Source organism: Colobus angolensis, unplaced genomic scaffold (genome assembly GCF_000951035.1).
Source record: "Colobus angolensis palliatus isolate OR3802 unplaced genomic scaffold, Cang.pa_1.0 Scaffold197, whole genome shotgun sequence".
NCBI classification, from domain to species: domain Eukaryota; kingdom Metazoa; phylum Chordata; class Mammalia; order Primates; family Cercopithecidae; genus Colobus; species Colobus angolensis.
Genome location: NW_012115121.1, coordinates 550522 through 573529, shown reverse-complemented (window position 1 = coordinate 573529; position 23008 = coordinate 550522). Strand labels below are relative to the sequence as shown.

Genomic DNA, 23008 nt, shown 5'->3' with positions numbered 1-23008 from the left:
CACAGCACGAGAATTTCTTGAGCTGTCCTGAGGGTTACGTTAACCAGAGCTTCTCAACCTCACTGCATATTCAAATGGCCTGGGAGCTTTTAAAAATCACTCATGCCCAGTCCCTATCCCCTACAATCTGACCATTCCCCTGGGCTCAGACAATATGACAATTCACTACAACTAGCCTAGATATCAACTTTTAAACTTTTTTTTTTTTTTTTACGTTCCCAGGTAATTCTGATGTGCAAAAGGATACAAACCACTGTTAATACACACAGTTTTAAAATTCTGCAATGTTAGACATGTCCTTTTCCTTGGGCATATGATTCAAGAACTATGTCACTCAACAGGTGAGTGCTTGACTCACAGAATGAGAACTGTCTTGACTATTAACCAAGAATAAATTATCCAATTTAATCCTAGATCTTTATTTCTAACTTGTGGGTTGACAGTGCCATGCTTTTTTTAATATTTTATTAACGTTTTTAAAAAACTATTTCAGCCGGGCACGGTGGCTCATGCCTGTAATCCCAGCACTTTGGGAGGCTGAGGACGGCAAATCACCTGAGGTCAGGAGTTCAAGATCAGCCTGACCAACATGGAGAAATCTCATCTCTACTAAAAATACAAAACTAACCGGGCATGGTGGCGCATGCCTGTAATCCCAGCTACTCAAGAGGCTGAGGCAGGAGAATCGCTTGAACCCGGGAGGTGGAAGTTGCAGAGCCGAGATCCTGCCATTGCACTCCAGCCTGGGAAACCAAAGTGAAACTCCATCTCAAAACAAACAAACAAACAAAAAACTATTTCAAGCTTACTCTCAAAGACAATTTAAACATTTAATTATACTACCTGCAAAGATTACTCTTCCTCAACAGAACACAAGTTCAGTTCTCGCATTGCCTAAGTACAGATGCTCTTTAACCTGCGACCGAGTTACATCCCAACGAAACAATCGTAAAGTTGAACAATCTTAAACCATCATAAATCTGGACCATTTATACTTGTTTTGTCCACAGGGTACCACAGTGCAGCAGGCAAAAACTGACATTGCTGGATCTAGCATAACACATACCGAAATGATCTTCAAACATCCAACCGAGAAGAACTGTTGAAGACTAAGCACTTCAAGAACAAACAAACAGTTTGACATTTACATGAGATAAGTGCATGTGTATACCCACTTTAATGAGAACTGCAAAACGAAACAGGAAACAAAATTCATCTGGTCATTTCTCTAACACAGAATAACATTTTCACTAGAAGACAGAAGAAGAAAAGGGCTTATATTTTAAGTTTCCACTCTTTTTTTCACTCCCAAAGACTTTTCCCTTGATGCTAGGCCTCCTCTTCTTATCAATTTGGAACAGAAATAATAATCTGCTAATACATACCTGGAAGCTTTTTAAATAAAGTGAAGATGTGGACACTCCTATAGCTAGAAAGATAACAAAACAGATGTTTAAAACTGGCTCCACAATGCAATATATAAAGCATCCATAAAGGTGTTCCATAATTTAAATATAACACCTTTATGGAGAGGAAATACCCAAGTTGAGGAAAACGAAAAATTACTCACTTAAAAAAAAAAAAGTTTGCCTTTTAAACCCATATTTGTTACTCTTAATGCTTGTCCAATTAAGAGACAGAGAGTAAAAAATGTTTAGTGCTGTCAATTATAAGACAAACATTTTTCGAAAACACTCTAGTTCATCCACCTTAGGGAAACATTCATCCAGTGTGTTCTCACTGGTCACAAGTCATGACTATCTCCTAAATGTCTGTAATACGTGTTTCTCCTTCCACATCCCACCACAGATGCCCTCCTTCAGGCTTGACGCCTGCCTGCCCTCTTCAATCACACTGCTGATAGAGGAAAACCATTATGCCACCTTCATTTAACTCAGTAAACGATATGATTTGGATCTTTGTCCCCTCCAAATCTCACACTGAGATGTCATTCCCAATGTTGGTGGTGGGGCCTGCTGGAAGGTGACTGGATTGTGAGGATGGATCCCTCAGGAATGGCTTAGCACCATCCCCATGGTGATGAGTGAGTTCTCATTCAGTTCACAGGAGATCTGGTTGTTTAAAAGTCTGGGACCTCTCCCTTCTCTCTCTTACTCCTGCTCTCGCCATGTGACTTGCCGGCTCTCCTTCGCCTTCTGTCATAATTGTAAGTTTTCTGAGGCCCTCACCAGAAGCAGATGCCAGCACCATGCTTCCTGTATATCCTGTAGAACGATGAGCCGATTAAACCTCTTTTCCTTATAAACTACACAGTCTCAGGTATTTCTTTATAGCAATGCAAAAACCGACAAGCACAAATCAGACTCATTTACTATTTATATTTATTTATTATGTATTTATGTATTTATTTATTTATTTTTTGAGATGGAGGCTCACTCTGTCACCAGACTGGAGTGCAGTGGTGCGATCTCGATTCACTGCAACCTCCGCCTCCCGGGTTCAAGCGATTCTCCTCCCTCAGCCTCCCAAGTAGATGGGACTACAGGTGTGCACCACCACGCCCAGCTAATTTTTGTATTTTTAGTTGAGACAGTGTTTCACCATGTTGGCCAGGATGGTCTAATCTCTTGACCTCATAATTCGCCTGCCTCAGCCTCCCACAGTGCTGGGATTACAGGTGTGCGCCACCGTGCCCGGCCCTCATTTACTAAAGCATAATTTGTTCTTGGGTCTGACACAGAGTTTACTGAGAATTCATTACTACACATAAATGCTATAATTTCCAACAGCAAGAAAACATAAAATATTAATAAAATTAATGAGTAACCTAAATTAAAATATTTGTTAATAATATAAAAATAAATACAAAGTTTGGGAAAAAGTTTATGTATCTTTAAGGATTAAATAGCCTAACATTTTCTAAGGTATTCCCATCCTATTCTCCCCCAAAAGGAAGTTATTAAAAGCATGAATATAATGATTCCTTCATGCATTTTTACAGGTAAGAGAAGCTAATCCATATACTGGACTTTTCAGAATTACTGTTTTTGGAAACACATGCCTATATTATCTTAATTTGAGGAACTAAGAGTGAAAATAACTAAATTTAACTACCTAATCAGAATAACAAAAATAAATAACTTCTCTAAATTAACTAAGAGAATTTTTCCATCATTTTATCTTCAACAGCACCATCACTGTCTGAATGTTCGTGTCCCCCACCCCACCACAAATTCATACACTGAAATTCTAACCCCACAGGTGATGGTATTAGAAGGGGTGGTATTAGAAGGGGTGATTGGGTCATGAGGGACACTAATCCCTCATGAATGGGATTAGTGTCTTTATAAAAGAGGCCCAAGAAGACCCCCAGACCTTTCAACCATGTGAGGACACAGAGAGAAACTGCCATCTATGAACCAGAAAGCAGGACTTCCGCAAACACCAAAGAAACCAGTATCTTGATCTTGGACTTCCCAGCCTCCAGAACTGTGGGAAATAGATTTCTGTTGTTAATAAGCCATCCAGTCTACGGTATTTTTGTTATAGCAGCCCGAACAGACAAAGACAAGTATCAGGAAATGACTTTCCTTCAGTCTCTATGCCTCCTACGTGCAGGATAGGCCCTGGGATACAAAGACGACTAAGCTTTGACCCTTGCCCTTGAAGAACTTAATCCAGTCTTCCTTAAAGACACTTGTAACATGAATTTTTCTATTTCAGGTTGGAAATGTAAGAACAAGAGTGAAAAATACAGAAAAGAATAAAGCAGAAACTGAAAGACTACAAGCTGTGAAATAACCTGTGGCCAACCATTTAGGTAATGTGACACTGCTCGCTTTTCTGAATTATCTGACATGCAAAGATCTGTGACATTTAAAGAACTCTAAGCAGTGGTACCTTCAGAGATGACATTTTAATCATTGTTTAACCAGCCTAAAGGGCAGAAGGGTTCAGAAGCTAAACTGCGATTGCATAACTTTTAAACATGTTATTTTGAAGTGTTAGAATTTAAACGTAAAGACATCTAAAAAACCCTAATAACTCCAGTTCACACAGGTTTTCTGAAATGTTTTAAAATGGTTAGGTAACAAAAAAATGAAGGGGGAGTTCAATGCCCACCCATAATAAAGACCAAAAGCTTAGTAATCACTCCTATATATTGGGCCCTTACTATGACTCAGAAACCGTTCTTAGTGCTCTCCACACAGTAGCTCATTTAATCACAGCAGTCCTTCAGGACAGAAATTACTATTCCAGCTCTACAAATAAGGAAACTGAGGCGTACAGAAATTAAGGAACTAATTTTACAATATACAACTAATGTGCAGGGGATTTTTAAGCCAGGCAATCTCACTCTAAAACCCATTATGTATAGCCCTTCCCAATGCATAGCCCTTACTGCTTCTTGGTACTGCCTAAGAACAGAATGTACTAAATAAAAATTTTAAGAAGTATGGAAACAATTTTTTTTTTTTTTTTTTTTTGAGACAGAGTCTTGCTCTGTCGCCTGGGCTGCAGTGTAGTGGCACCATCTCAGCTCACTGCAACCTCCATCTGCCAGGTTCAACTGATCCTCCTGTCTCAACCTCCTGAGTAGCTGGGATTACAGATGCCCACCACCACACCCGGTTAATTTTTGTATTTTTGGTAGAGATGGGGTTTCAACATGTTGGCCAGGCTGGTCTCGAACTCCTGACCTCAAGTGATCCGCCCCAGCTAGGCCTCCCAAAGTGTTGGGATTACAGGCGTGAGCCACTGTGCCCAGCCAGAAGTATGGAATTCAATGAAAATGTAAAAGGAGACACACTAGAAAAACTGCTTTATTGGATAAAATAAGATACAGCCTTCTCTGAATATAGCTGCTCATGCATGGTACGAGAGTGAATGGCTGTTATTCAAAAGAAAGCCAACAACTAAAACTACAACAAAATTTACTTTAAATTCATGGAACACTGAACCTGTTGTTTTAGCTATAATCCCATATCTGAACAATATATATATTCTTATAAACCTTCATCTAAAATGTTTGAACTGGTGCCATCACCAGCAACCCTATGAGAGCAAGTCTATCACAAATAAGCAATAAAAGGGAGACTAGAATTTCAACTGATTTCTACAAGTAGGAAAATGAAGTCATTGCCCACAATTAATCATGCCATCTATTTAGGGGGAAAAAAGCAGCAAAGCTGTGGATACAACTAGATAATGATGATCATAATAATGACACTTACAATGGATTATCCTCACAATCCTATCAGATAGGTACTATCATTGTTCCCATTTTAAGAGAGGAAACTAGGGCTAACAGGTTAAGCATTAGCTACCAAATGACCAGGGATTCACACTACAGAACTGTACTCTGAGAACTCAACACCAATTCATCTTAAGTCTGATGACAGAACATTGGGTGACAGTTTTATCTAAGGGTTTAACATTCCGTTCTTATGTAAATATAAGAATAAGCATAAAAATCAAGATAACTGAGACAGGAAGAAGAAAGGCAGGAAGCAGCATATACCCTGAGTACCTCCCTTGAGAGGGACTTAAAACCTCCTAGGAAAGTAACATAGTTTGGTATTGATGTAACTCAGCCTTATGACATTACACAATCCCAGCAAGATGACAGTTGCACGTTCAATCACAGCCTTTGCTCTCATTCCTTCCATAACCCAGACTTTCTGCTCTGGGCCTGTCAGTATTTTCCGGCCCTGGTGGAAACCACCTGCTGGTAAACTTCCAGTTACTCAGCAGCAAGAGGCTGTCTGTAAAGGGGTTTATCAGGTCAGCGTACGGAATGTCTATTTGTAACAAATAGCTGTGCATCAGTCCATGTTGAGAGGAACTGCTAACTCATCATGTACAAAATAAAGCCCCCAAACATTTCAGAGATCAAGAGTACTCCACAAAGCTGAAAGTAATTTTTCTTCAATCTTTCTCCAAATTTAATGTAAATCCTATCATGGAAAATGAAAAAATCTTCTAATGAAACAAATATATGCACACACACATGTAAATATGTATTTGTAGTACAAACGCACACAGGTAAAAGACTGGTCTTGAAGCTAACATTTAAGAATCATAAGGTGAGCTGGAAAATTGGTAGAGTGATTCAGATTTTCCTAGAAATTCAGACTGTCTTGCCTTAGAGCCCCCAGGAGGACTAACTATACAGCTTTGGATCAATCAGAAAGAAAGATGGCCATGACACTAGGACTAGCCTTGGCAAATGACTTGTTATTTTCAATTCTAGAAGATTTTCCAAGTGAGGCCTAAGTGTTCACAATAACATTTCAGCTTGTTAGAAATCCCTCACAAATCCCCCAAATACTAAAGAAATGGGTTTCAGCCAGGCACACTGGCTCATGCCTATAATCCCAACAATTTGGGAGGCCAAGGTGGGAAGATCACTTCAGCTCAGGAGGTTGAGGCTGCAACCGAGCTATGATCTGATCATGCCACTGCACTACAGCCTGGGTGACAGAGCAAGTCTGTCTCAGAGCAAGTCTTTCTTTTTGAGACAGGGTGCCCTGTCTCAAAAGAAAAAAAAAAAAAAGAAATGGTTTTCAAGGTAGTTTCTTATGTAGAAAACCAGCTCCTAAAATCCTAATCTTGTAGTAGGAAGAAACATTTCCATTTATAATACAGATATTTTACAAATAGTCAAATAACAATTCATCCAATATAATAAAGGTTGGCAAAGATTTAGAATTTAATGCATTCATGTTACAATAATTTTACTTTCAAATCACCCAAATATTTTTTATCAAAAAACTGGTTGCAAATTTAAGCCAACACAGTGATCCACTACAGTCTTTGAAAACAGGCTTCATTTGCAACAGGTACTCTTCCTGGGTTTTAAGCTAGTAAAACAAGAATTTCTCATTTACATGCAAAGTATGTATAAAAAGGAGAGACCATATACATGCTTTGCTTTTGAAGTTTTAGTCTACTTCAGTTTGCAAGCTCAAGCTATGACACCATTCTTGTCATTTCACACTAAACTAAGCAAGAGACAACCCAAATTCCCTAGGACCTGTCATAAAATTCTTAGAAAGAATGACAGGTCAGTCTTCTAATGTGTCAAACAAGTCTAACAAATGCACTTAAAGTATCACATAAGGAAAAAAACAAAAGCAACATTAAGGTCCCCAAAGTATCACATAAGGAAAAACAAGTAACACTAGGGTCCCTGTGACATTCTGAATGCTGACTCATACATGGAGGGGCGGGGGATGGGAGACAAATGAGGAAATTCAGAAATGGTGAACAGCTCTCAATGGTGCCATTCACAGAGTCACTGGGCAGAGCGTGGTGTTCATCAATGATACAGTTCCCACACTCACTGGTGCAGGGGGAAAATTAGACACAGAGCTGAAGAAGTCTTACGGAGAACAAGCAAGAGCGGAAAAAGTTTCACATTCAAATAGCTTCAAAGCTACAGCCATTTCATAGTAGTGCCCCCCTCTTAGAGTTCCCCTCTGACCACTCATTGTTGTCATTTAGTCATTTCGAGGTCTCTATTCACTTAACACAAGTTAGCAGATTAACTGCTATGGTAAAAGATTCCTAAATTATTTTGGACAGAACCCATTAGTAATTAAGTATCTTTAAATATTGCTGTTTACTAAAATAATGGTGCTTCCTAAGAATTTTAATCAGTTTTTTTTTTTAATCAGCATCACACTCACCTGTTTTCTTTAGCCTCACAATTTATATATAACAGTCTTAAATAAAAAATTACAGTATTAATGTAGGGTCATTATAAAAGTTCTTTAGAATTTAAACACGCTTCTCTAAAGGAAACTCATTAACTTCAATTATCAATGCAATGTGGTATTTCAAAGTTCTTCTATCGAGATTTAGAGACTGCTAAAAGCACATAACTGAACATCTTAAACTGCCATCAGAAGAGTAAAATTTAAAAGAAAAATCATCATGCTTGAATGTAATACCAGAGCCAGTCAGGAATCCAGTCAGTAATTATTCTCAAGCTGTGTAGCTGGGGAGTGGGGTTAAGATACACTGTTTCCTGTCACAACTGAATTCACATCTAATTCGAGGAGCTAAGGAAGGGTTTACCCATATAACCAGACTGTGTAGTGCTACCTCTACCTGCTCCTCCAGAATTCAGGGAAAAGTCAGGCAGTGGTCTGGGAGGACTCTTGGAAGAGACAGGCCTGAAGTCTTAAAGGAAGCATGATGTTTGTTTTGGCTGGAGGATTTTACAGGGAGCAGATAAAAAGATGGCATGTGTAGACAGGAAGGAAGGCTGCTGCACGGCCAGCACCTCAGCCCAGACACAGATATGAAAATAATGGGAGAGACCCAAGTGTGCCCTCTATTAATTCCTGAATTGAAGCAAAGGCAAAATTCATATTGATTGCTAAGATTCTTTTTTCCTAACAATTAGCTCTTTATACACTTTGATCTGGCCGAGAGAAAATAAATCTTTTGTCTAGGATGCCACAGGTATAGGCTGACCCCAAGTGAGAATAAACTATGACCTTTTTTGGCCCCTTCAAGACCTATGATTCACGTTTCATGGGAAATATTGAGAAATATTCCATTAGAAATGAATCTGCGTTCACAGCATATTGTATGCTTCCTGTGTTTTCTTCCTTATCACCAAGGACATTCCCATAAAAACACATTTTTTTTCTTTTTTAATAGACAGGGTCTCGGGATAGAATGCAGTGGTGCAACCATAGCTCACCGCAGCCTCAAACTCCTGGGCTCAAGCGATCCTCCCACCTCAGCCTTCTGAGTAGCTGGGACTACAGGAATGCACTGCCACAACTGACTGATTTTTTTCTTTTTTTTTTCTTTTTTTTTTGGTAGAAATAGGTCTCACTATGTTGCCCAGACTAGTCTTTAACTCCTGGCCTCAAGCAATCCTTCTGCCTTGGCCTCCCAAAGTGCTGGGATTATAGGTGTGAGCTTCCCCACTCAGCCCATATTCTTCTGTATTAATTTGCTTTCAACTTCCAAGCTGCCTTTTAATGAGATCACAATGAGCTTCTGAGGTCTTTATAGTGGTTTCATAAATGTCCTATAGATAAAATTATCAGACTAATAAATTCAGTGACAAGTAAAGAGGACTGACCTCATACAATGTGACTTCAAAGTTTCCAGGAAGGCCCAGCAACCAACTCCACTCCCTACCTGAAATCCCCACAAAGCAGTCCCTAATCTGAGGGCTAGTGTTAAAATAGCAAAGTTATTAGGCTGACAGTTTCAACCATGGCATAATCAAAGGGTACGACTTCAAAATTTCCAGGAAGGCCACCACCACCCATCACCTTCCCCTCAATTTAAAAAGACACCGGCCGGGTGTGGTGGCTCATGCCTGTAATCCCAGCACTTTGGGAGGCCGAGGCGGCCAGATCACAAAGTCAGGAGATCGAGACCATCCTGGCCAACACAGTGAAACCCTGTCTCTACTAAAAATACAAAAAATTAGCCAGGTGTGGTGGTACATGCCTGTAGTCCCAGCTACTCAGGAAGCTTAGGCAGGAGAATCACTTAAACCCAGGAGGCGGTGGTTGCAGTGAGCTGAGATTGTGCCACTGCACTCCAGCCTGGGCAACAGAGTGAGACTCCATCTCAGAACCAAAAACAAACAAAACAAAACCACCTCCCACCTGTTGGCCAGTGTTGAAAGAACATAAGTAGAGTTTCGATGTCTTAAATCCCTAACAAAATACAAATATTTCTTTCAGAAATTTCCATTACAATGTGACCATTTTCAGATTCCTTCCTAATAGGTTTTTAAATGGCAAATAACTGCCTCCCACTGTACCTACGAGTCCTCTCTCATTGTCCTGGAGCTGGAGCCCTCCCTGGCCCCAATCAACAACAGCTGGAGCTGGAAGCTCCACCTGGAAACTGAGCCACCCCAAATCTGAACCCAAACGTGATTTGGGGCAGAAATAATGTTATGAGTTCTAAACCAATATTCCCTGCATCACACTGTCTGCTAGTCACTGCTCAATCAGTATATCTCACTTTGTTAACAAAGTGCTCGCCCCTAGCTTATTCCCAAGACTCAGTCTCCACCATCCACTTTTGTTCTGCAAACCATCTGTCTCATTCTGGGTATCTAAGTACTCATCCTAGTATCCAGCTCAGAATCCTGTTACTCCAGGAACAGGAAATTAACCTTGCTGTTATCAAGAGAATGGAGTCCTCCCTGACATAAAGGCACAGAACAAGGAACTCAGGGTGTCAGGCATACCAGGGAAGAAAACCCGACTCTGCCTCTTTCTTGCTATGTGACTTTTTGACAGGCCTCAGCTTCCTTGTGCGTAACTACACACTTACTAAAGGACAGAATGCATAGCACAGCTTGAGCTGAATAAATGTCAGCAATGGTAGAAATGATGTTAATCACTGGGAGTGTGAGGATGACACAGCAACTTGTGTTGGAATGTACAAATATACTGCCTATTGCCACATTTTATGTTGCTATATTCTACCCAACTGGAGTGAAATATTCACAAACTCATACTGGAACTCATATAAAGGCTTTCTTATTTTTTGCCTCAGTGACTGCCTTTTATACACATTAGTGGCAGTCAATGAGTCTGAACTTGGGGTTCAGCCTGCTAAGCTGACTTTCTTTCCAGTTTCTGCAGTTCATCCTATTGCCCCCGAGCTTCCGAAACCCTAGCAAAGCACCTGGATCTAGGTCCTAGTCCTCATTCCATCCTGTGCCATTTCAATTAATTGGGCCAGGTACCACCACTCCCCAAAATGAAGATAACTATAGTATCTGAGACTTCAGAAGAGAACAAAGAATAGGAAGCCTGGAGGGAGCCAAAGATAAATGGCTCCACAATTCTGTTTTGGTCAAAGGCATTTTTGAAATCACTGGAAGGAGTGTTAGTGTCACTTATCTCCAAGTATCATCATGAATAAATACAAAGCTCCCATTGTGAAGACAGCAATATACTTGCAACATTTCCTGCAAAGTGCACCAGTTATACATGGATTAAAAAAAAGAAAAAGAAAAAAGTGGGGGAACAGCTAACTCAGTGAAATTACATACATATATACGCACACAAAACATATACACACACTACATACACACGCACACACTCCTTAGACACCAAAAAGTAAACTCAGGTGGAATGAAAGAGATTTTATGCATGTTCATCCACTAAGTGATTTGCTTTTATAGATTCTATTACACATATTTAGTTGTAGAGGGATATAATCTACCAGTCAATTAATGGGGCTCCAATGTTACCATAACCAGAGGCTTAAATGCTTTCTTACTGAACTGAAAATCTCAGCTTCATCCCCTATTGGTGACTTTCATCTAGTTTTTCTAGTGTGATTTTTTTTTTTTAAAGATACAGGGTTGTGGAATTCTGAGGTTTTAATTGTTCACAATATCCGTTTATTATAATACTACAAATAGGTGAAAAACTCTGTAGTCCATACTATTTTAAAATATTTCTTCTCTTCCTTGACCTGAAGTTTCCCCCATATTGTTCATCGACTAAGACTAGGTTTTGATTTTAAATGATTTAGAATTCCAAAGATCAATTTCTGGGACACAACAGAGAAATGCAGAGTAGAAATCATTAATAAAAATGATTAAATAATCTAATATTAACTTCAATTAAAACTCATTAGCCTTGAATCTTTAAAAATATACTCATTTCTCAAGAAATATTTTCTAAGTTTTTGTTCTTATAGATACAAAAATAAAGTACAAAGCAACATGCTCTACTACTATGCAAGGCAAAAAAAAGAAAAACCTGTTTGTATATAGCTCATTATAGGAAACTGAAACTAAAGGGCATTTCCCCCAGTTTGTTTGTATATTGGTAAGCAAGTTCAGGTATTAATAATAAAGCCTCTGATTAGATTCCAGTTCAATTAATAACCTAATACTGATCTCAATTGCATGCCAATTTACCATTTACCCCATAATCCCAATCACTGCCAAAAAGAGCTATCATAAACAGCGCCTTTTAACACTGCAGTGTTTACCACCTAACATCAGATCTAGGTTGATCCTCCTACACAGAACTCAATATGGATCAAAGTACCTACGTCATTTATTTCCAAGTGAATATACAGAAGAGGCATTAGTATACAAACTAGAAGTGTCCTAGGAGCTATAATAAAAGAACTACACCCAGAAGCCTTACCTACACCTGGAACTTTAGGTGACAAGATTCTGAAGTCTGAGCTAATCCTATAATGGGATAAGACTTTTAGAGATCTTGGGAGGGAGAATTTTGCATTTGGAAGGAACATGAATCATCGGGGGTCAAAGAGTAGACTGTGTTGGGCAGCCTCCAAGATGGTCCCCAATGACCTGCCTCTTGGTATTCACACCCTTTCATAATTTCTTCTCTTGAGTCCGGGCTGGACCTACTAGCTCCCTCTTGCCCTCTAGCTATTGGCTCTGAAGCCAGCTGCCATAACATAAGCCCCCTCTACTTCTCCATGGAGAGGCCCACTTAACAAATAACTGCAGAAAACTTCCTACCGATAGCCCCCGTGAGTTAATACTTGTTGTTATAAGCCACCAAATTTTGGAGTAATTTGTTACTTAGCAATAATTAACCAGCAGATACCCAATACAGATTTTACCACTACAAATATCCTTTGGATAACATCATAATACATATTTGAGACCATGTGACAGAAAAAAAAAGAAAATTAATATCCAAGATATACTTTACATCTAGAAACTTACATGCAGACACATATAGAAAAACATTACTTCCTTCAAATAAAGAAAACATCTTTGATTCGAATATTTACCAAAAATGTCCTTACCTTGAATGCACTGAAGTGTTCCATCCTCCGCTCTGATTGTGAAAGTCTCACCTGGATTAACTTGAACGAGAATAACCTGCCAAAACAACACATTAATTTCCGTTTAATACTGGAACCTCTGGAATTTGTCAAGTGTTATTACCTATATTTATACACTAAACAGGAAGTATGTGGCATAAAATGTTTTATAAACACAAAACTTGGAGTATAAGTCTTAATTGGAGGTATGGGGATAGGAGTACATGTATTTGAATTTAGCTAAGTGAATTCTCCTGTGTTGCTTATGATGCTATCTAACTTTAAAAACTCCATTTGAAGAAAATTTTTCTTTGAAAAGCACAATTCCTTTTTCTCTTTCACAAATTTAGAAACTACAATTAAAGAAGAAAAAAGACCAGAAACCATACTTATAGAAGAAAGCTGCATCTAGCAATGAGGTTTTGACCTAACAGTGTTGCATACTGTTCCCAAGTGTCTATTACTGATCTGGGTTATATGATTCTATTGTGTGACAACAAAAAAATATTTACAAGAAAAAATTTTTTAAAAAGAATATCTGTGTATAGGGTCTTAAGACAATAATGAACAGTATTCAATAAATATTATAAATCGGCCCCACCAAATACCCAAATGTTTAAAGTCAATGTTTTACTTATATGAACATAAATATTTAATGTTAGACAACTTCCAAGACTAGACCATGAGTGGTAATAGCAAAGTACATTCTGTCAACAGCCTTATAGTTTTATTAGTAGTTTTAATCAAAGGATTAAAATTAAGTTATAATCAAAGGAAAAAAATCACTAATTGATATCTAAATACAAGTTAAAAGACATAATACAAACTTAAAAAACTATAGTTAGGCTGGGCACGGTGGCTCACGTCTGTAATCCCAGCACTTTGGGAGGCCGAGGTAGATGGATCACTTGAGGTCAGGAGTTCAAGACTAGCCTGGGTGAAACCTCGTTTCTACTAAAAATACAAAAATTAGCCAGGCGTGGTGGTGGGCGCCTGTAATCCCAGCTACCTGAGAGGCTGAGGCAGGAAAATGGCTTGGAGGTGGAGGTTGTGGCATGCCACTGCACTCCAGCCTAGGTGACAGAGCAAGACTCCATCTCAAAAACAACAACAACCACAAAAAGTATAGTAAAAAACCACCATGTACAAGGCTAAAACTTTTTAAAAATCACCATAGAATTTCTAGAAATTGACAGGATGTCAGTGTAACATTCATCCTGCAGTTACTGGAACAAGCCCTGTTCTTCCCTAGCACGAAACTGTCAAGCATACTGTTACCTCTGTCTGTAATACTCTTCCTGTACTCCCTCATCTTAGCTTACCACCTACCTTCCTCCATCCTCAACCAACATCTATTCATCCTTCTCAGCTTGGGATATAGTGCCTGACTCTTAGGACAGGTCAGGTCCCCCGCTATGTGTTCTAAATCAAACAAAAAACCCGCTCTACTACTTCTTCCTAGCATTTACAACTGCAATTAATTAACTAAGCAATTATGTTAGTGTCCGTCTTTCCTTCTTTAATCTAGGCACGATAAGGATAACATCCAGCTATCTAGCCCCACGCCTGGCATAGAATAAGTTATGTGCTCAATAACTACTTTCACTGAACGAATGAAAGTCATAAAACATTAAAAAAAAAAAACTATTGCAAATAATTATCTTAGCTTAGAAATTAAGCTTTCATAAGATGCAATTTAAAAGTCAACTTTATTTACTATATACACCATAATTTGTTTTGTAGCCATTTCATCTTCAAAAACTCCATCTTTAATATCCATGTATTTTGCCTCTTCTAATAATTCATCCAGATGACACTGCTGGAATACTAAAAATTTTAAATCAGAAAATACATTACCTGGAAAAAAATAGAATCATTCAGGGAAACTCAGACTAAGCTTCACCCCTGGTGCTCTTGAATTATGACAGTTATTTCAAGACAATTTATTTTTCCTGTGTAACAACTGTAGATAATCTTTGAGTTTTCAGTATTTAAATTACCACCAATGTAAGCACATTGTACTGTTTCAAAAACTCAAAAGGAAATTCCTTCAAGATCTCTAGAATGATTAAAATATTTGTTTTCTTGAAAAGGAGCTTTTAAAATCATTTCTTTAACATGAAAATCATTTATTTTTACATAAATATACAACATAAAAACTACAATGGAAGAAAACAACACTTCAATACAGACGATTATCCAGGTCTTCTTAAAGGTCCTTAGGCCAATTCTAGCATCACCGTAATAAAGCAGAAACCATTTGCTTTGTGTTTAAAGCTCTAGGGATAGAACTGTGATATATGCCCACGGAATTAATTAGTTGGGGGAGCGGGGAACCAATGGATGCCAAGACTCTATGTCCTAGATTTTCTCTGACAATCCCAAATTCATATACTCTCTTCTACCACGCTCATAATTGTCAGACAATGTGTCCCAAATACCGGTTCAGAAAACACAATTCACCAATATTACGGAAAGTCCCAGGCAAGAAAACGGATTTCTGAATTGGGACATGTCCAGACTGTCGTCACGTTATCTGCTTATCATATTGCATAAAAAGTGTCTGTAACAGTTCCTCAGCGGTCACTGACACCAGGCCAAACTTCAAAGAACGACCCAGAGGCATCCAGCCTCTAAGGTCCACTTATGCCTCCCCGCACTGCTTACTGAGTTCAATTCCTGACCCCCATCCCACTTCTTCAGGGAGAAAGATGATAGGTAACGGGCTTTTAAGCATCTGACGAAAATACCTCCCTTCAAATGTTTAGTTCATGTAATTTTCATTGCTGCTGAGTAGCCATAGCAACCAGATTATAATCTACCAAGTTACCTCAGAAACCAGGCAAGTCTCTTGTGTCCCAATATCAATTTTTCTCAGTAGAGGAGAAGTCATTATTTAAACAAACTGTATTCATCTTGGCACTGAGGTATTTTAAAAGAAAGCATTTTATTATACTGAGGGAGGCTGACCACCTAGCTGTTTTCATTGTCAATAAAGCAGAGATAAAAATAAGTTTGACACACACCAGCCCAATGACCGGTCCTGACAGCAGACATGAATGAGCTGGCGGCAGGTCTTGCATCACGCAGCCCCCGAGGAGCATGAGTCACAACCTGGCCAACTCCCGGCACTTAACCTTTCCTATCATACAAGTTGGGCAATGTTTCTCCCTCTCCCTCCCTCCCTCCCTCTCCCCAGCCACAAAGCAGAAATATAATAACTGCTACAAGTCCTCCTTAATATAAAATGAGAAACAGAACATTGCTCTCCAAACCGCATCATTTTTTGTCTACTCACTAAGCATTTCCTACTTTTCCAAAGTCAGCATTAAACTGATTCATATTGTACCACGTCTTCACAGGAAGAAAAAAAAGACAAAGATTTTAACTACTGATATTTTTTTTCTCCAGAGCTGTTAAGAAGAACCATGCTAATCAAATCATGAGAGCATCCTCTAAGCTACTATTGCTTCATCAGATCTGTTTCAAAACCGTTAGTGCTATAAGAACCATGAAGCTGGAAATAAACAGATGGCAGTTTATCAAAGTTTAATAAAAAATAAGTGACCACTCTTCCAAAGTCCAGAGAAACAATAAAACAAAAGTTACAATTAATACAATTGAGCAAATACAGCATCATGGGAATTCTTTGTCTAACAGGGGAATTGAAAGAAGGTGTACTATCTTTCCTTTACGGGTATAAATCTAAAACTAACTCTGTTTTTTACTCATTAAAAGAGGGAAAGGAAGGCTACTTTTGCAATTTAAACTTTGGGTGGCTGATTAACCAGGTGTCAATAGTATCTAAGACTACTCCTGGAGGCAAATGTCTAATTTATGCCTCAAATAAAAAAATCACCAGTCACTCAAATAAGCAATCAGGCTAAAGTATGAGTCCATCAAAAAAGCTTCTGGCCAGGGTCAGCGGCTCATGCCTGTAATTTCCAGTGCTTTGGGAGGCTGAGATGGGGAGAATCGCTTGAGACCAGGAGTTCCAGAGCAGCCCAGGCAACATAGTGAGACTCCATATCTACAAAAATAATTGTAAAAATTAGCCGGACGTGGTGGTGCATTCCTGTAGTTCTAGCAGCTCAGGAGGTTGGGGCAGGAAGATCATGTGAGCCCAGGAGGTCAAGGCTGTAGCAAACCGTGACAGTGCCAACTGCACTCCAGCCCGGGAAACAGAGCAAGACTGTCTCCCAAAAAAAGCGTCTCCTGGGAGAACAGTACCAACTGACCAAAGGCAAAATATTACACTTGCAGCATTTTTAACCGTTAAATCCAATCCTCAGACAATCAAGATATAAACCATAGCAGAGAGGAGATCCCATTTCACTTCCAGAGTTTTTTCTACTGGCCACGCTTTGTGAAGCTTGTTTTCATGTATAAATGAACACTTCCTCCTTGGAGCCCACATTTACGATTATCCAACAGGTATCTTTAAGGGGGAAAATGATACAATCTAAAAGCTGCAGAAGAGTTCCACTCAACTAAGGATACTATCCAGGAATACCTAATAACTTTAAAAGTGACCTTTGACCACATGAGAAGAATACTACCGCCTATTCCTCATGCCACTATTTTCTGGTCACATATACTCCCACTCCCCACTCCTCAGCCCCACCCCCAAGATTCCCAGTCTCCAAGCTCATCCCAGGCCCCCACATCCAAACTGTCTATCCACACACACCTTTCAGACCCCAGTCTGTGTGCGACAGACCACAGCTGGCCTCAGGCAAAACTGAAAAGTAAGCAGTATTTGTTTTTTGAGTCCCCTCTTTTCTCCAAATCAGGAAAAGGGAAGTGATGGGGTGCAAATGCCCAAAATTGATCTTTGTGGTAATAACACACGCAAAGAAAATGTCCTAGGATTAAAAACATAAGCAAGTAAACTAGAAAGATCCTGGTAAGAAGATGTGAATGTATCCATTGCCTCATTTTGCTCACTGCCCTACCTGAAGCCTGAATCCAAAGCTGATTGAAAAATAATATACAATAACAGGAAGCCCCCAAGGGGACCTAAGCAAACACTGGGAACTCAAGGTCCAAGGGCACACATTGTAGGTGAAGCTCCCCTTGCTCAACACAACCCGTAGGATACATGGCAAATATGTTTTGGGTTTTCCTGGGCTTTAGGACTCTCACTGTTCAAAATAAGGAGCAAGGATATCCACTACTCCAAAAGTTTTAATACTGTTTTCTTCAAAGAATAGAAGGTTCAAAAGCTGTACCCTCAGCCAGGTGTGGTGGCTCACGCCTGTAATCCCAGCACTTTGGGAAGCTGAGACAGGTGGATCACTACTCCATCTCTACTAAAAATACAAAAATTAGCCAGGCATAATGGTGAGTGCCTGTAGTCTCAGCTACTCTGGAGGCTGAGGCATGAGAATCGCTTGAACTCAGGAGGCGGCAGCTGCTACGGCACTCCAGCCTGGGCAACACAGTGAGACTCTGTCTCAAAATAATAATAATAAATAATAAGTTAAAATTAAAAACAAAAATGTACTGTTCTTTGTTAAAAGAAAAAAACAAAAGCTGTATCCTCAATATCACATCTGTAAGATTAATTCGGCATGATGCAAGGTACTTTATCAACTCCTTTTTCCAGGTTTTTTTCTATAATGATTAAGAAACAGCTACTACTTATTGAATCCCTGTCACATGCTAGGTAGATATTAACTAGATTTTACAAATGGGGAAACTGAGGCTTGAAGAAGAAAAGCAACCCTTCCAAGGTCACAAAACTACAAAGTGACTGGAATCCAGCCATGTCTGACCAAAATGCATACTCATCTAGTCCATACCACCACTTCTCCCCTCTACTAGGCGTGGTTTCACCATGTCAATTCAATATGGAGATAATTCAACAAGACTGCTAAAATAAAGAGAATGCAGTTAACCGGGTCAAAGGAACATCCCCAAAGGCAGGACAAGTTCTCTTCTAGGAAATAGTGTTCCTCCCTGAAGCAGAGCCTTCTACCCTCAATTTCTTTTTCTTCAAATTCCTACCAGTGACAAGTCTCTCAGTTAAGTAAAGTTACAATCTCAAGAAAAAATTTTTTACCAAATCTGCCATGTTTCATGCTCTCAATAAAATCTAAAACCAACCACTTCTCACCTCTGACCAGATTTTCTCTTTGGTAAACATTTGCGCTCTCCTTAAAGGTTCACCTCCCAATGCATTCACATTCCAGTGTCTGCTCAGCTTCTGTGTCCCGGCAACAAGAGTGACTCCTATAGGAATCCATTCACAGAAGTTCTGAAATCTAAGCCCTTTACATCTACAAAATGGTTTGAATTACTTGGAAATGCTTCTTATTAAGATTATCATAACAAAAGCCAGCAATAAAAAGTAATAAAGTAACACCACAGTATGTGGAAATTTCCTATTAAGGGCTCAGAAGTCCAGGAAAGGACCCTCTCCGGCTCAGTTTTCTCACCCACAAGCGGCCCTCTCAAAGCACACAGGAAGAATTAAATTCGGCCACCTTTTTACATACTTTTAAGCAACTAGTTTGAGACACTGTCCACCATACAATCCAGGAAAACAGAATTTTACAGCTGGATACTTAAGACCACTGCAAAGTTTAAAGAAGCTGTCCAGATTTAAGACTTCAAGGCAAACACACTCAACATGCTCTTTTAAAATGTAATGCTTTTAAGATTTTCCTTTCTAGATTTGAGTTACTAGAGCTTTGTTAAGTAACTGTTGGAAAGCCAGGCACACTTAGATTCTTGGTCTTGGAAGCACTACAGCTTTGAGGACATACACATACTGACTCGTACACATTAACAGATTATTCCAATTCTTCCCTCATTCTGCACCAAGTCCAAATTCAAGACTGACACTAGTCTCTACAGAGAGCAAAGGAAAAATGTGACAAAGATTTTCCAGCCAGCCCCGCCCCTCCTCCCGCATGTCCTCAGCACATACAAGCACAGCCGATTCTATGCACGTTGAATTCAGAGCCAGTTTATGCACCATGACATCAGTGCAGTATAATGAGCCAAGTTTAAACTCCATCTGGGACAAATAATGTCCAGGCACACTGTGACTTCTTTTGTTTATATACAGTGACTAAATATGTCTTGGTGGTAAATGAACTAACTCAAGATTTATTTCCCAAGGCCTCCAAAACAATATTCTGCACCCTGAAGCAACTCCCTGCCTCCAGTTCTTTTTCCAAGGCTATGCATAAGTGATTTTTAGCAGAACACATGATTTTTGAAACATATAATTAACATCTTCAGGAAAGTCAAAATCCAAGCAGTCCTTCATCAATCTAAAACAAAGAAAACGAGGAACTCATGAGCAACCAGGTACAGCATCACTGTTTACAGTAAAAATCTGCGTGACACTTAATTCTGTATTCCCCTTAGAAAACAGGAAAAGTAGAGGTGAGAGATTTAAGAAATACCTGTGGTCATTTTCTTTCCTTTTGAAGGATAAACTTTGTTTCTTTTACCCTCGTATTACTCTGTAAATTCAGAATGAAAAACCACTTAATATGTTCAAATCTTACAAGGTTTTAAACTTCTTTAGTCTCAAAGCTGCCTCTAGGGTGATGTAATTTTTTAATGGAAATGAAGGATGGGGTTTGAGAAGAAAAGGCAGGCAAAAGGCCCTCTCCTAACTCCAGGGTGAGACTCCCACGGGGGAGGAAACTCTACTACCTCTACTATGTCTACCTACTACTACCCTCTACTATCCTTTTCTGGCCACTATCATCTCTCAGCAGCTGCTGACCCGCAAGAGAGCAGCCCTCCTATTGCCAATCTCAAGAAAAGAACCATTCCCTAAGGAAAAAAGGGAGACGCTGCTGTGACCCGGGCTGGGGCTTCGGAAGATTTCACTCCCAACTCCTTTTGACCTCCAGGCCTTCTGACACTACCACTGCAGCTTAGTCCTCAAATTTTCAGAAGCTGGGGAGCCAGAGGCACTGCCACCTTCTGGAGTTAATGTGGAAATCATGTAAGATAATGAGGAACGGCCTCTATAAAACTTTACAATTTACTACTGTGCAAAAACCTAGTCCCATCTCTTTCCCCAGCTGTTTACCTGAACAAGACTGAGAGGTAAGTCCAACCCAGGCAGCTCCACCTTTCCCAGAAGGCAGGATCTGAGTTTTGGAAAAAGAGATAAGTGGGTTCGAATCCCAGCTCTGTGATTTGCCAGTTGCAAGTACGTAACCTTTCTCCCCTCGGGTTTTGTCTATAAAGATGATTGCCGCCTTACAGGGTGTGTAATTACTGGATGAAATAATGTGTGTAAGTGCTCAGCACCAGCCCCAGCACCTCATAAGCCCTCCCCAATAGTCACTAATCCTTCCCTCCACCTCAGCAGGAAGAAAGAGATAAAAATATCCATTAAAAGCCACTGTTTCCAACAATTTTAACTTAGTGTCCACAGATAACCACTGAAGTAGAAGTTGAGATTGGGCTGAGACTAAAAGCATTCTCGTGATCAGCAGGCTTCCAAAGTAGCACTTAAGACTGAGGTAAATGCCAAAAATTTTGTCAAACACTTAGCATTCTTTCAAAGTCCTAACTCTGACTTTTCATACAGTTTTTAGACTGCTAAGGTATGGAAATCTCTGGAAGAGTCAACCTTACAGCATCTTTTGTCCTACATTTCCCTCTAGGTTTAAGAATAACTGTTAGAAAATGGGTCACTGTACCCCTCCAAAGACGGCACTGACACCTGGTGTGACCCCTATCTTTCTGCCTTGTTAATGGAGGCTCTTTAAAGTTCCAAGATTGGCCCAGGTGTGGTGGCTCATGCCTGAAATCCCGGCACTTTGGGAGGCCAAGGCAGGCAGATCACTTGAGGCTGGGACTTTGAGACCAGACTGGCCAACGTGGTGAAACTTCGTCTCTACTAAAAATTTAAAAATTCGCCGGGCGTGGTAGCGGGTGCCTGTAATCCCAGCTACTCGGGAGGCTTAGGCAGGAGAATTGCTTGAACCAGGGAGGCGGATGTTGCAGTGAGCTGAGATCACGCCATTGCACTCCAGCCTGGAGGACAGAACAAGACTTCATCTAGAGGGAAAAAAAGAGTTCCAAGGTTGCTTGGAGTAGCATAGTGTGCAGAAGTAGTCAATAAAAAGTTGGAGAACTCTCATCCTGAGTAAACCACTTTAAAAATGAGGAAGCAAGAGACTGTGGGAAGTAAGGTGGATGTGGACACACCGATCTATGAAAGGATGATGTCTTCTAACACCCAACTCCACCATCGATTCCCTGTGTCCTGAAAACAGACAGACATTATCCATATAGATAAACCCAGTATCTGATTTCCTATCACAAACCCTAAGAGAAAAATATGGATGCCATTCATTTGTAATTCATATTAATATTTTATAGTTTTACATTCAGTCACAACTAAAGCCATCAAGTAAATTATAAAGAAATCGCCATTCTATAAAGATGTTTTCCATGTGACCTTTTTGCCAAGGTGACAAGAGTTTAAATGGGTTCTAAACAGATCCATTCTGGCAATATAAAATAAAAATTAAAAATTCGCTGCATTACTGTGGCCTATTTAACTACCAAACAACATCGCTAATTAAAGCACATCTTTCTGTATGTCATAGCTTCTCCTATGAACTAGAATGACAACTCAGCTCTCCAATATAAAGACCAAAGAAACTTCTGAGACAGTAACATGCTCAGTGATTAATGTTTCTAACCACTGCTTAGAAAACACAAAAACATTTTCCTGTATTCCAGCCTGGGTGAAAGGATGAGACCCCAACTCAAAAAAAAAAAATTATCAACTTCTGATTGCATGAATATAACAACAACAAAAAAAAGGTTTGGTTAAGGCCTGGCACAGAGGGTCACACCTGTGTAATCCCACATTTTGGGAGGTCTAGGCAGGACAATGGCTTGAAACCAGGAGTTTGAGACCAGCTTGGGCAACATAGGGGGACTGTCTCTACAAAAAATAAAACTAAGTAGCCAGGCCATGCTGGTACACGCCTGTGGCCCCAGCTACTCAGAAGGCTGAGGTGGGAGGATAGCTTGAGCCCAGAAGATTGAGGCTGCAGTGAGCTGGGACCGTATCACTGTACTACAGCCTGGGGAACAAAGTGAGTCTCAAAAACAAAACATATTAATGACCCCTCCTGAAAATTAAAAGCCATGTAATATAATTGGTCAATAACACAAGTCCATTTCCCTTCAAATCTAAGGTGTGGCTAACAAGAATTGATTTGTATTTTTTTAA

The 23008-nt window shown here is 39.7% G+C and overlaps 1 protein-coding gene across 1 annotated transcript in view; it reads right to left on the bottom strand.

Annotated features, from left to right (window-relative positions):
- Positions 1-23008, bottom strand: part of FNDC3B (fibronectin type III domain containing 3B) — a 311196-nt gene that overhangs the window by 258650 nt on the left and 29538 nt on the right. The window contains exon 4 of the mRNA XM_011940990.1: positions 12763-12838. Within this exon, the coding sequence (XP_011796380.1) occupies positions 12763-12838 (76 nt within the window). The remainder of the gene's footprint in view (positions 1-12762; positions 12839-23008) is intronic.